General features: G+C 42.7%; 1 protein-coding gene across 1 annotated transcript in view; it reads left to right on the forward strand.

Annotated features, from left to right (window-relative positions):
• Positions 1 to 16550, forward strand: part of PLCB1 (phospholipase C beta 1) — a 277548-nt gene that overhangs the window by 233257 nt on the left and 27741 nt on the right. The window contains exons 11-15 of the mRNA XM_017821860.1: positions 653 to 810; positions 4004 to 4086; positions 9229 to 9313; positions 9792 to 9969; positions 16120 to 16190. Coding sequence (XP_017677349.1) covers positions 653 to 810; positions 4004 to 4086; positions 9229 to 9313; positions 9792 to 9969; positions 16120 to 16190 — 575 coding nt within the window. The remainder of the gene's footprint in view (positions 1 to 652; positions 811 to 4003; positions 4087 to 9228; positions 9314 to 9791; positions 9970 to 16119; positions 16191 to 16550) is intronic.

Consider the following 16550-nt stretch of genomic DNA (forward strand, 5'->3'; position numbering starts at 1 on the left):
CCAACTGGATTTCTGTGGTGGTTTGGGTTGGGGTTTCTTTTTGTGTGGGGTTTTTTAAATAGGTGAGTTTTAAAAAGGTGAGTTTTCCTTGTTTAGACTTACATGATGGCATCGCTGGAAGCTGTCAGTTCCGTTAAATGTCTCCCTACATAATGCAGTATAACATCAGGAAATTTAACTGACCACCTCAGTGCAGTGGTTAGTGAATTAAATATTGATTTGAGACCTCACAATGGTACCATTAGTGACTGCAGGAGGTTTGTTTCATCTTGTACCGAACTGTATTCCGTGTTGTGAGAAAATGTCACCTTCGTGTCCTGAGTCGCATCTGAATTTCTTGTCCAACTGAGCCTTTTTAATTATTATCATTTTATTTCGTGTGTTTGATGCTGTCTGTCAGAAGTTTTTGAGCTGAATTCAGCTGGGTTATTTCTCCTCATTTGTATCTGACTGAGGGTAGAATCCCAACCACGACACTGACTCAGCCGAAGTTATTTCCACTGCACTCTTACTCTTTTCCCGTGCCTTCGAGTGTTATTCTTCTCAGCCCAGGATAAAAGCTGCTGTTAACTCTAATTATTGTTAGGCTGTTTGTATTTACTCCCGAGGCCCCGAATGACTTCCCTCTTTTCCTGTTCTTGCTCTGTCCCAGCTGGACAGCTGGCTGGCAACTCATCGGTGGAGATGTATCGGCAAGTGCTGCTGTCGGGCTGCCGCTGTGTGGAGCTGGACTGCTGGAAGGGGAGGACGGCGGAGGAGGAGCCTGTCATCACACACGGGTTCACTATGACAACTGAAATATCCTTCAAGGTAGGGCAGGACAGCACAGCACGCTGCTGCTCTAAGGGGGCTTTACCCGGGGTGGGTTCTTCCGTGTAAAACAACGTTGCTGCAAAGGGGTGGGGATGTGAGGGCAGAAAGGTGTTTTAAGAGGAGATTTCAGGGCATGTACAGAACCGTTGGAAGAGTTGTAGTATTTGGAGCTTGCACAGGCAGACGTTCCTGGTGATGGTGGCAGTCAGAGGAAGGGGGATGATATGGTGTGGACTGTGCTCCTGTGCACGTCCCTGCAGGGAATCTCACAGGGAGAGAGACAGGGCAGACCTCAGCCAGGGCTGAAGGACCAGGCAGTGCCACCACAACGGGGTTTGCACAGTGTCCTTTGCAAAGGACTGGTTTGGGTTACAGCTCCACAGCACACAGCAGGGAGCAAATGAAGGCCACAAGGGTTTGAACAGCAAAACTTAGTGTATCAGTTCACTCTTTCCTCTTCTTTGCCTGGTGAGTGGGAGTGGGAGACAAAAGTGCTGAACTGAGGCAGGAAATAGCAGCCATCATGGAAATCTCTACAACTTGCAAGCCTTTAAATCCCTGTAAGCAGAGAATGTGCTGCTTGTGCCCAGATGAGCAGGTTCCATCCACAGGGTCCAGACACTCAGCATTATGTTCACAATTTAAAAGTATTAATAACAATGTGTGTCATGTTATCCTCATCCCTGATATTTGGGATCAGATCCAAAGCACTGGAGGTTGAAAAAGAAAAATTAGTATCTTTGGAGATTGTGAGGGGATATTTGTGCCATTCAAACCCAGACATGTCATCTGTATTACTGAATTTCATCTTCCATTTCCTTTTTCTGTAATAGAAGGCAGATACTGTACCCTTAGCAGTAACCTTAAAACGTTATCTTGTTGTTCTTAAACATGTTATTGATCCAAGGTGTTAGAGGAGCCACCATGGAGGTGTTTTCCTGTAGCATTAAGATTGGGAGTCAGCACAGCTTATAATGATATACCAGGGTATCATTTCTGAAGTGTGAAGAAATAATTCTTCTTCGTCTGAGACACTTAACTCACCATGGAAATACGTTTCTCGACTGAGCCGTGTGCAGGAATATGTGGGAAAATGTCCATCACTGACTTTGGTTATGTGACAGGGATTAAGTGTGGCTTCTGTACTGGCCACAGCTTTGAGGTGTCTCCCACACTCGAAGCGGGAGTTGTTGGGATGGGGTTTTTTTGTCTTCTAGTGCCATCCTTTAGGAGAAAAAAAGCAAACAACACCGCCACACAGACACAGCACCAAATTCCACCTGCATCAGAACGCTCTTTTTCTTCCAACTTGTTTTCTCTAATTCTTCACTGATTGAGTTAATCACAGGAAAATGTGGAACAGCCTTCTCGCACGTTTGTTATTAACTTTCTAGTTGTGTTTATGTGCAGCCAATTATGTTTATAGGCGTAGGGTTTGATTGCTGGAAGTCCTTTAATTAAGGAAGATAGCTCTCAACTGCTTTGGTCATGAGCAGGAATTTAAAATCAAGTTAATCTGATTCTTGAAAGGATCATTAGCGGGAAGGAGGATTATCCCTGGATATTTAGATGTTGAACCCTGGACATTGTGTTTGCAGGAGAGACAGTGGAAGGTGTTTTAAACCTCCTCAGGAATATTTCATCTGTCACTTCAGAGGCCGTGTTTTTTCTCCACGTGGAAAAAAGTAAAAATACCTCAACTGCTGATCTCTTTTCAACACTCCAAGTGTTCTGCTTGGCTGGGGGGGAGCAAAATGGCAGTGAAATAACGTGTCAGAAGTGTGTGAATCAGTTCAGAGTGATCACTGGGTCTTGAATGCCGAGTCACTTGTCAGCTCACGCTCTTGGTGTGACCACGGCACACAGTGGCTCTCTTCAGTCTGCCAGTTTGCACTGCCTCACGTGGACTTCCTCAAGGAATCTCTGAGTGTTCTTTGCTTGTGTGTGTACCTTGGAGATCTGTTTTAGGTGGGTCATTCTGCAGCTGGAGTCAGGTGTGGGACCTGCCATGTTGTTCCTCTGACCTTGGAGCATTTGCCTTGACACCTGAATGCAGTGCAAGCTGGAATCAGCAGCACACACCTTTCTCCACCGAACCGATATCTGAGCTTTTCATCCCCAGATCTCATCAGTGTGATCCTCATTTTACCCTTCTAGCTTACTTCCCCCACTCATGCGGGACTTCATCCCCTTTTGCAGCTGGGAAGGCAGTTGAAAATAAATGTAGCAGAAGAATGTGCCAGAAGCTCAGCTTTTGTTTGAGGAAGTGGATTTCTTGGTGTTACGCTTCTCAATGGAGCCTTTAAAAGTGCAGAGAAAGAATAAAAGGAATCCCCAGAGAAAGCTTGTTTAAATAAATCTTTTAGGTTTTAGTCATCCTTATGGGTTCTTATAAACACCAGAGTGTGAGGCTCTTAGAAACTCCAGAGTTTGACAGCAATGCATATGGAAAGTCTTTGGTGTTTTATGTTCTTTTGAAAAAAGATTTGTGTTCCAAGGGGGAAGCATTTCATAATTTGTAACAGTGAGTGCATTACTATGTTGTACACCCACTAAAATTAGTGTTAGCAAATGACTTTTTTACTGGATTTCCATTTTCCATCAGAGCTGAAAGGAAACTTTATGGAAGTTTCAGTTCCTGAGTCCTCTGTTTGATGATTACTACACAGCCAACTGTTTGAACTGAGTAATGTTTTCTTTTTTTTTTTTCCTTTCTTTTGCCTTGAAGGGATTTCTGTCATCAAAAAAAGAAGGAACTAAAATTTGTGAGTCAGAGTAGCTGAGGATTTTATGGATACGTGCTTGTGCTGATGTTTGGGAGATATGCCTTTGTCAGAGCATGTTTATTATTATGCAGAACAGTACATGAAAGTCGTGGCTCCAGGCACTGAACAGCTCCACACAGAGACTGAGCTTTGCATTTGAACTATTGATTTTGGCAGGCATAAGCCATTCCTTGAGAAACGTGGTGCTGGAGACCCGTCAGACATTTTTGAGATTTGATTACAGTTCAGGTTGGCAAATCTGGTTGTGGCAAAAGCGCATCCAGAGCTTTCTGGAATGTTTAGAACCAAAGGTCTGATCCCAGGGAATGACTTCAGACCTTGTTGGGTCTTTTCTGCCTTCAGGGACTAAACCACTGTTTCTTTAGAGGCATAAATTTGTAACTGTCTTTGTTTTGGTTCTTTAGGAAGTGATAGAAGCTATTGCTGAATGTGCATTTAAGACGTCGCCCTTCCCAATCCTCCTTTCCTTTGAAAATCATGTGGATTCGTAAGTAATTGCCACATTTTCTTGGATGGTGTTTCGTTTTTTGTAAGGTCTAGGCATGGAATTATGGATCCCTTGGTCACAACTTCATTATAGGACACGAACAGCAGCTCTTACCCAAAAATAAACTTGTATCAGCCCGAGTAACCGAGACGATCAGGACGAATTGGACGTGTTCTTAAAAACCTGCCTGTATTAGAACCTTTTATATGAGAGAGTTTGAGTAATTGGGAGATGTATTTTGTTAACTTCCCAGTCTTGGTGTGTCCTTCTGGGATGTAGCAATGCTTCCAAGAAAACAATGCAGTATTTCACCTGTTGGTGACCCTGTTCTGTGCTAGAAGCATAATCTGAGCACAGAATTTATTCTGTTTCTCATGGATTAGAAGTAGAGGCCAGAACCATGGACTTCTAGGATTGCAAAATAGGTGATGTGGATGGCCAGGAACTGTTTGTTTCTGCCAAAAAATAACAGTTTGCGTAAGTTTTTTGTTCATTTTCTTTGTTTTAGTTACAAAGAAAGGACAATTTTTCTTTGTAAGAAGAGAAAAAATAAACTTCAGGCTTTGTCCCAGTGCTCTATATTACAGTTCTGATTTTTCCTTTTTTTTTTTAAGTCTGACGTTGGTTTTGAATGCAGAGACCACAAGGTTCAAAGTGGGGTGACACTGACACATAACATGTGCCTTCACTTGAATTGCCTCTTCCCTTCTGGTGTTTTTTTTGGTTTTTTTTTTGTTGCTGTGAAAATATTTTCAACACTTCTGGGGCCAGTTTGGACTGAGGAACTCTTTCTTTTTTTTCTTTTCATGTGAAGTAAAAAGTAATCCCGGGGGCAGCTATGAATGATTTAGGACAAATCAGAAAAGATGTTGGCACTTTTGTTTCTTGCAGAGGAAAAGGCTGAGGGCTAACTGCTTCTCCATTGTTTTAGGAAGAACATTCTTCAATGTTTTGTATTCATTCCTCTGGATTTGTTAAAATATACATTCATTGTGTTACTGTAAGGCAGAGAAGAAGCAGCATCTAAATTATTTGAACCAGAAGGGTTACATTTTTCTTCCTTTAAAGTCATTATGACTTAAATCTTCAGCTATTCCAGGGTGATCTGTGCTATTTTAGGAAAGTAAAGAAGTGAAAGAAATTTATAAAATAAACTGCTGTCAGATGTAAGCCATGTACAAAAGTGGCTTCAAAACTGTAAGATGAAGCACTGTCCAAATTAAAGGTGGTGTGATACTGCAGGAACGTGGCAAAGAGGGAACAGAGTTACTGCTGCTTTACTCTGATCTTTGCAGTTTGCCCAAAAGAAACCACTGGACCTTTCTCTCCAGGAATCTCCAGTCGTGGAATAATGAATTATCCTTATGTGTATTCTTTGATGTCCTTTTCCATGCCTTGCTATGACACAGGTTTTTAGCAAAGCGAGTTTGCAAAACCAGTACCAAATATTTTCTCCTTCTGAGGCTTTATTGGTGTTTATTATTTTCTGCTGCAGTAAATCATCAGACTCCCATGTGTACATTTGCTGGTTTTGCTTTGGCTGAAAGCGATTTCTAGTTATTTTACTGACTGCTACAATTATCCCCTCATCCCTTCACTAATTGCTAGAGAAATCTGCAGTCAGTCATGCCACTCACAGAAACCTTCACCTAATTTCATGGAATGCTCCTTTTGTCTTTTCATTTACTTGGAATGTTGTTTTACTCCTAGGTCTCAAAGGTGGATTTTGCCCTAAATGTTAACAAAAAGTGCTGATGGTTTTATAGAATCAATGTCCAAAAAAATAAAAAACAATCCCATTTCATCAGTTCCTGCTTCTGGGTGACCAGTTGGGTTTTTTTTCTGATTTTTCAAGGTACAACAGTCATTTTGTGAATGAGCAGTGAAATTCTGGTCCCCTAGAAATTTTGGCATTGGCTTAAACAAAAATATGGTTATTAGCACATTGTGTAAATCACCTCATTTGTGTTTCCTAGAAGGGCTCCTCTCTGACATCTTTTCAGCCCCGTGAAGAATTTTTATTTTCTTTACTATAACTCCTCTCTTAGAATGTTCTTTCTTGCCTGTTTTTATACAATGAAGGTTATAGAAAAAGAGGCAAGCACACAACTTTTAGACTACATAAAACATTATGTATGCCATCGTTTATACTGAAGCCAAAACATGCACTAAGAAAAGCTGTGGTTCTGTCAAAAAATAGAAGGATGCCCTGAAAATGTTGAAAAGACCTCAAGGAGACCTTGAGGTTTGAAATTGGGCTTGCAAGAAGATAGGCAATCTGCAAAATCTGAAAGCAGACACTCTATAATTAGAAAGGCACTGATGACATAGCAAAAAGGTTAAGTGATCCTTGAGCAGTATCCATATAAGATTGCTTCCAAGATTAAATTTAATTACAGTTATTCATAGTGCTGGTTTCTTGCTGCAATTGTTATTTCAAATATTAACAGGATTTTTTTATCACTTCTTCATCCTACACTTGGAATTATTTTAGACTCTTCTGGAGAGCATCTGTGCCTCTTTCTTAGGCAGAGGAAGTATTTCTGCAGGAGTGATAAAATCGGAATGTTGGGAGCAGTGGTTGTGCAGTTGTGCCAAAAAAGCTCTGTGATTGACCTTCATAACAGGCATAGTATAAACACAGTAAAACAAAGAGCAATACAATGATGGCAGTAAAAACATTCCTTAATCTTCTTTATATTTCCATATCTCCAGGTATCGTGTTCCCACTTTTATCTCCCCTTGCCCTGGCACGTTTCGAGGGGCATATATAAGTAGTCTGTGTGCTACCTGCCCATGTCTGCACAGAGAAAACCATAAAGCAGATAAAGTCAGCCCTTTTCAGACAATCAATTTTCATTACAATACTTGAATGCTGAGAGAATTTCCAGTAAAATAGATGTGGACCAAGATATACTCAGGGGCTTTTATTTCCTAACACAACTGGGGGAACATGTGGATGTCGAAAAGTTGGTGTTTCACCTGTTCCTCTGGTTCATAACTTTGAAAGAAGGGAAAGTAAAAAGTAACTGGTATTCCAACTTTTTAAAATGCTTTAATATGTAATCTACTATGACTAATGAACTGTCTTGCAGCAATACATACATAGATTTATATATTAGAGGGAACACCAAAAATAACTACCACACAGTTGGTACTCCTAAATACTTCTGATTCCCTCTTAGGAGCTTATAAAAATATCTGTGCATGTAGTCCAGTTCACAAACACAAGTGATTTTGTAGTGTTGAGATTTTCCTCCTTTGGCCTTATTTACTACCACGAGGCTTTTATATGGCGTTAAAACCCATTCGTTTTTCCCATAATTTCCCTTCTTTCTGCCTCTGGGGTGCAGTGACACTGGAATTTATACACTGAACCGGCGTAATGTTGCATTTCATTTTTCTCGTTTGCAAAAATGAAAGTTCTCGCTGTGCCCTCTTTGAGGTAAACATGTAATTAAACACAGGAGAGCAGAAGAATTTGTTCTAGCTGTGGTGATAGCTGGAAATTTATTGGATTTAACTTGTGCCTTTTTTTTTTTTTTTTGATTCTTGTGGAAAGGGCTTTTTTTGGAGCTGTGCCCATTTAAAAATGATGATGTCACATGTAATTACTGCGTTTTCAATAAATGTGCTCAGATGATTCAAGGAGATGTGCTTTGAACTGTCTGGGTTCTAAGAGCCAATTCAAAATGCACGCTGGTGGAGAAGACTGGAATAAGATTCCCTATAAGGACCCATGGATTTCTGGCACATACCCGCTGCTTGCTGGAGCGAGGTGCCTTTATTTCCCTTGGGAGCTGGTGGCTGGAAGTAGCCAACAGAATGTCTTATCCTGACCTGTTCTTCCCATCACCTTCTCCTCTGTGGGTTCTTAGTTCCCCTGCCTTGCTTGTCTTTGTCTTTATTTCCCATCCTGCCCTGGGAGAGCTGCAGTGCCCAGTTGGTAACTAATGACCAACCAGGGCTGCAGTGCTGGTTGAACTCCTGGTTTGCAAGAGAAAAACGAGCACTTTTATTATTTTTTTCCCCCTATATACCCAGCTCTGTTTTGTCTTAAAAAAAAAAGAGCTCCATGGTAACACAACAGCTTACACCATTCCTGTATCTTCCATGATATGCAGATCATAATTAACTGTGGCTGAGGAAGTTATATTGAGTGATATAATCCTGTCCTTTAATTCAGACTTCCCAGCAGAGCATCAAAAAAGGGATCCTTGTGAGATACCTAAGCTCAGACGTTACAGATTTTAAACAGGCACGTGTAACAAAAATACACAGTTTCTAAAATTAGAAAGTGACTGAAGCACTGAGCTGCATTTTAAGATGATTTGAGTAACATTTCTGAGCCACGTAACCTGTCTTCAGTCCTAAAGCTTCCATCACTGATATGCAGGAATTATTTCATCCTTTGGTTGCATTTTGGGAAAATTGATTACAGGTAGAGTTTGCTGAGGTACAATTTATTTCTGGAGGGTGGCATGAAAACTGCTGAAGTAATTTACTGTGGTGAAAATTGACACTCTTATCTGATTTGAGACAAAATTTAAAAAAGGGAATTTGACCCCATACCCAAACAAGCTTTTGGGGGAAACCCAGCCCAAATAAGTCTTCTGCCCCTTCTTCTGTGTGGCTGTGCTTCATAGAGACACAAAGGTCTCTGAGAGAGGGGAATGGTTCCCTTGGCTTGGGAAATTTGGGACACCTGCACTGGAGGCTGTTTTCTGGGTAACTGGTTTGGGTTTTATGCCTTAGGTCAGGTATGACCAAAAGGACAAAATCCCAATAGGGTTGTGGGGTGTTTGTGTGAGAAGAATGTGCCAGGCATGTGTATAAAGTAAGGGAAGGCAGAAAATATTTAAGCTTTGAATAAAAACATTGCCTGAAAGAGGCAAATTCATGTAATGGTTATTTCACTGTTATTCAGTTGACTTGTACCTTTACCTCATGTGTGATCCTTTTGATAAACTCTATCAGAGGAATCAAGATAATTGAATGATATATTTAGGTCTTTCTAAAAAATTCACAGCAATTGCATCGGGAAATTATATCTAGTTTAGGGCTATTAAATATTCCATTACTGCTGCTTTCACTCTGTAGCATTAGTAGAACTCATTTCTTTCTTTCTTTTCTTCCCCTCAGCCCTAAACAGCAGGCAAAAATGGCAGAGTACTGCAGATTAATATTTGGAGACGCACTGCTTATGGATCCACTGGAAAAATACCCGGTAACGTGGCTTGGGATTTGTCAGATCACAAATGTCTGAGTGAATTTTTATTGAGGTGTTTCAGCCCTGTCTCACTCTTCACATAGAGCCTCTCAAAACAGAGTCTAAAAGAGGGGGTTAAACAGCGTGAGCTGTTGGTGACTTAAGCGTCGTTTTTTATGCAGAGGTTGTCCTGATGTAGTGAATTGTAATCTTCTAAATGCAATTGATCCTCATTTTATAATGTGGGCCTTCATATTTGAACTAATACTTATTTGGGTTATTACTGTAGACATTTCATAAAGCATTTTCCTTCTTAAGTGCCCTCAGTAGCCCTGTTTCATTTAATGTTGCCATTACGTCTTGTGCAAAATCCATCTCGTTTTAACGGGGCTCACAGAGGTTGCAAAACCATCCCGTGCCATGTGGGCCCTAAGACATTGTCATAAGCTTGTTTCTTTTATTGTGACAAATCTCTCTTCTTTTTTTTTTCTGCAAGCTTGAAGCTGGGGTTCCCCTTCCAAGCCCCATGGATTTAATGTACAAAATTCTGGTGAAGAATAAAAAGAAATCGCATAAGTCAGCAGATGGAAGTGCAAAAAAGAAGCTGTCAGAGCAGGCTTCCAACACATGCAGTGATACATCCAGTATGTTTGAACCTTCCTCCCCCGGAGCAGGTATGAGTTGAACCTACAAATACATTTCTCTCTAAAACATAAATGCTTAATTTCAGCTGTAACTCAGCCCATTTACAGCAAGGTACAGGTGCACGAGCGTGGGCCTTGCTCAGTAGGAAACAACACTAAGTGTCATTGAGCCAGGAGTGTAATCTTTGAAGGCTCAGGGCTGAGGAACCCCCATGGAATGACCCAAAGCTCAGTGATGTGTGCTAACATTTGTCTGCACTGCTTATTAAGCAGAGTGAGCTGCCAACGCCTCCACCCTTGGCTGCCTTCTCTGGGTGCCCGAGCCCAACATCAAATACAAATGTTTTCTTGTTCCTGTTGCCTCTGAGCTGTGCCTGCCATTTGGTGCCCTTTCACGCTGAACCCCTTGCCCAGCAGAGCTGCTCTGGTTTCCTGCAGTGTCTCGAGATTTAGGGTAACTGGATGAGATCCCTGTTCCTCAGACACCAGGGCTCAGCCTGCAGTTGTCCTGCATTAGTCACATCACAGACCTCTATGCAAAGATGTTCTTCTGTTCCAGAGATGGAAACAGGCAAAAATAATACAGCAAATAAACATTTGTTACCCGTGAGTTGCCATCAGGGAACATAGCCAGTGGAAGCACAGTGTATTATGTTTATCTTGTTCCTTTTATTAGCAGAATTTTTAAAATCAGAAATGAAATATAAAGGTTGCTGTAATGCATATATATTCTGGTAATGCCTATGGGGGTCTTCAGGGCTCCATTGTGAGTGTTGGTGTACAGAAATGAGTAAGAGATGGTCTTTGTCCTGAAGAGCTTAAATACAAACTAGAAAGACAAAGAGAGGTGCAGAGAAAAAAGGTAAAATGTGAGGGTTTGCTCCTAACCACTGCAGCAGATTGGCAACTAGCAAGACAAGCAACAAAATCTCTTTATCCTGATTCCCCATACTGGAATTTCTTCTCCTGTCAGGACTGAAATTCTGGATTCTTAAAGGCATAGGCATTTATGCCTCAGCAGTAGATTACTTATAGAGCACATCAAAAGCTTTTCTGCGATATAAGTTCATTACCATTTGCCATTAAAAAACTTTTTTGCATTGTTTGTAATTTTTTTTCTAAACTCTGATTAATTGAGCTGAAAATTTTCCTGCTGGCAGTTTGCCTCAAACTGAATTAAAAAGAAAGAAATCCTGCTTCATTTGTGGATAACATTGTTTATCCTATTAGAAGCAAAAAAAGAGTTTTCAACTGTTGTTTTTAAGAAACTGTGAAAAGGGCCTGGATTTCAAAGGAAGATTCATCCTGGTGTCAGGGATGATTTCATACTATTTTCTTGATTTGCTTTAGACAAATCTCAAGCAGCAGGAAAATAAACGTGTGTTCCAAATGATTTTCCACCATTTGAAATTGGCTCTGGGTTCCTAACTCTACATGTTTGTTACCAGCACACAGTGAGAACCAGTGGCAAAGTACGTGTCTTCTGCTTTCTCGGGGCCTGGTTTTGCATAGAGGGCAACAGCTTTGTCTTTCAGGAGTCTCTCTGGGAGCTTTTCTAGGAAAAGACCTGGGCTGTGAATGTAGATGTTGATGCTGCTGCAGGGCAGGAGGGTCAGTCCCATAACAGGGTGTGTAATTTTACAAATTAACTGTGAATATTAGGTCTGTATTACCTCTGTAACAGCCTCTGATTATGCAGAGGAACACTTACAAATTAGAAAATGCTGGAACTGAGACTGCAGAATTGATGTGGTCACTTGGCTCAGCCGTGACTGCCAGAATGCATTGCTTGTAATGCTGGTGTCAGCCCCTGTTTCTCCTTGAGGACTTGTGCCTCTTTTGGAGAATGCAGTTAGTCAGTATTTTCCCTCTCTCTGGATCAATACTTGATCCCAGACACTGCATCCTCCGTGAATCTCTGTGGGGGCATCCAGGCTGAGCATGAGCTCTTGCCAGGCAGCAGTGAATTTATCTGGACACTACCTGTGGGAAGTGAAAGAAAATTAAGCCAGTCTTACCTAAGGACAGACGAACCTGACAAAGCTCAGGAACAGTTTAAGGATGACTGACAAGGAACACCCAGGATCTCATTTTTCAAGAGTACTTTGAATTTTTAAGTATTCAGAGCACAACTCTGGAGGTTTCAGCTACAGCTCAGAGCTATGAGGATGCAGTGCTTCTGTAAATCAGGTGCCAGTTTGCTGTCTGTGAACGTTTAAGAAAAAAAAAAATCCCCATTTTATGAGACGCATGTGGCAAGACCCAGCAAGAAGCAGAGCTCAACAGTCACCAAGACACCCTTCTTCTCACTGTCTCGTTCCTTTGTGCATCTCCACATCAGCAACAGGTGATGCTGGAGCACTTGTGCTCCTCTGTACCCAACACCAACATCTGTAATGCAACTACAGACGTTGCTTCCTTCACTAAAGGAAGCCCGATTCTTAACATTAAGTGTTTCACTACTCCAACCTTAATATAATCTTTACATTTGGCAAGTTGGGCATGTTATTCAGATAGCTCTGTTGGGCTGTATAGCTCCTGTCAGAGCTGCTGCTGATCTCCAGGAGGAAGTTGTGCTGATTTAGTCTTCTCGAGATTCTAAATGAGTTTTTTCACAGCAGTGCAAAGACTGTGGAGGTTCTTACTTCAGCTGTGACAGTAAGTGTCTTACACTGCTTGAGGTCAGATTGAAACCCAAATAAACCAGGCTTTTGATGTGTTTATAAGACACACCATATGAAAGTGATATAGTAGCAATAATTAAAGAATTCCGAAACGAGCTTTGTGGAATGCCTTGCAGGATGCTCATGAACCTGCTGTAAAAAGTAACTTCAGTAGGGCATATCTGTCAGTGGAAAAAACTTCTCCTAAAAGTGCAGCAACGCTGACAAAGCAGAAAGTGAAGTAGATTGTAGTTTTGGCAAACAAGCAGCTTAGACCTGGCTGGTTTTGCACAATGAGCAGAAGTAAATAAGGAAGATTTTCCAAGTTCTGTTCCAGTGCAGAAAGAGCAGTGGCAGTTCTGCAGGGTCATACATTTCACCAAAAGGAGGTCCATACTGAAAGTAGCTAAAACTTGCTAATTGAACACTATTTAAATTTCCAAGCAGATGGATAATTTCTCGTTGATAGGATGATGTTTTTTGTCAGACTAGTGGGTGCTGCAAGGGAAGAGTCACGGGAAGACAAAGAGAGGGGGTAGAATTGGCTCCATGATTTCCTGATGCTTAAATAGAAAACTGGATAAAAGGGTTTAGGCTGGGTGTATGTAAATGCATTAGTACATTGCTGCTGCTTGCCAGCTGAGGCCATGGCCCATTGTTACAAAGCAAAATAACCATTAGCAAACTGAATAAAATTTACTTTTCTCCTTTTTAAAAATCAGCAAGTGCTGACATACAGTGGAAAAAAACCCCAAAGGTGATTCCCCCTGAGGTGCTGGTGGCTGCCTAAATGTTACAGAGCTAACAAACTGCACCAGCAAGTACCACATTCGTAATCCATGCTGGCTGTTACTGTGAAGGGGTCTGAGAAAGCAGATTACCAGATCCCTCTGACTTTCAAGCCCTGTCTAACCTTTTGTTTTTTTAGGCTCTCGGTATCTGGTGTGCTGATGAGGAACGGTGAGGATGGATAATGTTCAGCACACTCTTTCTTGCCCCTGGTAACAGGGATATGGCTTGTTGTCCCCAGCTCTCCTACTCATCCTCCATTCAGTATTACTGTGTGGAACCCTCTACCCACCTGCTGGGATTCAGCCTCCTTTGTCCACTCAATACATTGCCCAAGGAGCAGAGCACTTCTATGCCTGCCCCACTCACTAGGGACAGCTCCTGGAAAATGTCCTTGAAACTGCCCCACTGAGGAGTTTCCTGTGACTTTCTACCTACCAGTAGTTGACAGTTTCTGTGTTGTAACTTATCTGTTGTGTTAGGGAGCCACATCCTTTAATTTTTTGGAATTCTTCTGTCTGCCCCTGTCCATGGGCAGGCTTTTGGCTCTGTTTGCAGGGCAAGCCTTGGAACAGGGCTCTCTATTCTCACTGCATTTGTGTGCCACGTAGTGTGGAGAGGTCCTGTCCTTACCTGGGTTTGTAGCCCCATCTAAATGCAAATTGTGATTATGCCATTAGAGCTAATTGTCCCTTAAGCTCTCACATGCATGCTGGACGTGGCCGTGCCCAGTGTCTGTGCCCTCCTGGGAAGGGATGGCACCACAGTGGGATCAGTGAGCACGAAGGTGTCCAGAGCACAGACATCTCAGCTTGGCCCAGGCTTGCTCTGGCTTTGTGTCCCTGCAGTGTGACAGGGAGGGTTGGGTGTGAGCACAGGACCCTGCCACTGGGTGAAAGGCAATGCAGATGTAGTCATGCTTTCTAAACCACTCATTTTTATTCTGTGTTTGCAATCCTGTCACGATCTTGCTGTATGATGCAGAACTTGAAAATGAGCTCTGATCTCCTTGGGAGTGTCCCTGTTAAGTATTTTCAAATAAACCAGTGATGTGTTGCATACTTTCCCCCCTGGACACTTCCAGCAAGAACAGGCTGACATGTACCTGGTATCTCAGCACTGCAAGTTGGCTGGAATCTGCCTGCATCCCCTATTTTGTGGGCTGTGCAAAGTGTTATTTTGCCAGTCTGGTTAAATCATTTGAAAGCTTCCCATCCCAAAATTGTCACTGTGAATCCTGTGAGAGCTGGGCTGGCTCTGTGCACTGTGCTGAGGTTCCTGGAGCCATCCCTGGAGCCCGTTGAGCAATCGTGTTATTTTCTTCAATGAAACGTTCAGGAAGAAATGTGTTGATGAATAAAAGCCTGACATTTCAACATCTGCATCTGGAAGGAAATGCAGCCTGGGTAGTCATCATTTGGTTGTGAAAGGCCACACTCATGTGCTCTCCATGTTCAGAAGGGTCCCACTGGGCATGATTCAAGGCCTGCTGGAACAAAGAGCAGTTTATTGACTCAGTGGGCTTTGGATTAGACCCTAAATTGACAGGAGAAACTGAGACTGAATTACCATTCTCTGGAGAGTTTGGGAATGCTGCACAGTAGTCAGATTTTTTTTGCTGCCACTGCTGAAACAAGCCGAAAGGTTTGTGGAATAAAATCTTTTAGAGAGAGTTGTCAGTCTTATAGGTGTGGATTGGTGACTGCAGTATAAGTTAAATGTTCTTTTCCAGAGTCTTCTTCGGATGCACAATGTACACTTTATGACAGCCAGGCCCTCAGGGGGAGTTTCTAAAGAGAAAGATAAGCTTGATATTCCTTAATGGTTTAATTTCTGATGCAACCAAATCAAAACGTTTTGGAGGCAAGGGGAGGCATCCATTAATTAACATTAAAGAACTTGTGTCTTGCCCAGAGGAATTTGATGAGTGCACAGCAACTGGGAGCAAGGCAGTAAATGTGTTTTATCTGGTCCTCTTTACTCCGAGCACAATTTCGGGGAAAGGATGAGCCTTTTGCATCGCGCTCGCATTTTTTGGCTCGCACTGCCCTCAGCCGGTGCAGCTGGGCTCTGCCGCCGGAGCCCTAACGGAGGAACACCTCGGCGGTGTGCCAGGCGAGTTGGAGCCCAGTTCCTGCAGTTTGGCTCCCGTGCCAGCCCCTCCCAGCTGTGCTGCCTCAGTCCGCAGACTGGGATACGTTCAGAACAGATGGATTTTGCCGAGCAGCCCTTGATAGCACAGCACATGAGAATCTCATCAGCTTTCCTGTGTGATTTCCTCACCCCAACCGTGGTGTTACGTGTGAGCCCCTCGGAGGGGGTGAGGCGTCCTACTGGAGGTCCTGCACGGATCCTGCAACAGCAGGAGTTTGAACTCACATCTCCACCCCCCAGGGCTGTGCCCCAAACATGGGAATATCTCTCCAAAGCAGTTTGTGATGCTGTGTCCACACACTCCACTCCTTGTCAGTGCTGATTTCCAAAGCTTCAGACAGCTGCAGAGGAAGAGTTTTAGCTTGGTTGGGCAATAAGAACTTAAATCAGTGCCGAAGAGGGATGAATCACGAATCCCTCGAGACCAGCGTGTTTGATTTGTGTGGTGACAAAAAGCACATGTACGGCTCAGTCTCCTTCAAGCAGTGCTACTTGCACATCTTTGTTGGATTTGTCGCTGATGATTGTAACTGTTGCTTCAGCCAGTAATTACCTTCTGCTTGAAACTTTGCAGGAGAAGCAGACATGGAGAGCGACGATGATGATGACTATGATGATGACTGTAAGAAGTCGTCGATGGATGAAGTAAGGGTGCAGATGTGTGTTGTGGGGATGGGTCGGTTCCAGCGGCAGCGGGTTGGCACGCGTTACCAGGAGCGGGGCTGCCATCCAGTGGAGGGAGGGAGGCAGAGCACCGGGAAGCACACCACCAGCTTTCCCGGGTTGGTTGTTAATCGGTTTGGAAGCACGTCCTTGCTTTGTTTATTTGTATTTTAATTTTCTGAAGATAAGGAACGAATAGCACTACGGCTGATCTGTTTTAAGCAGCCGCTTGTGATGTGTTTAGCGTTGTTGGAAGAAAAACTTGACATCCCAAGCTGTATTTATTATTTATCCAGCAGCACTTATAAATGTGCTCAGCACCGTGCCTGTGTAAAGTAATTC

Source organism: Lepidothrix coronata, unplaced genomic scaffold, assembly GCF_001604755.1.
Source record: "Lepidothrix coronata isolate B3197 unplaced genomic scaffold, Lepidothrix_coronata-1.0 Scaffold92, whole genome shotgun sequence".
NCBI classification, from domain to species: domain Eukaryota; kingdom Metazoa; phylum Chordata; class Aves; order Passeriformes; family Pipridae; genus Lepidothrix; species Lepidothrix coronata.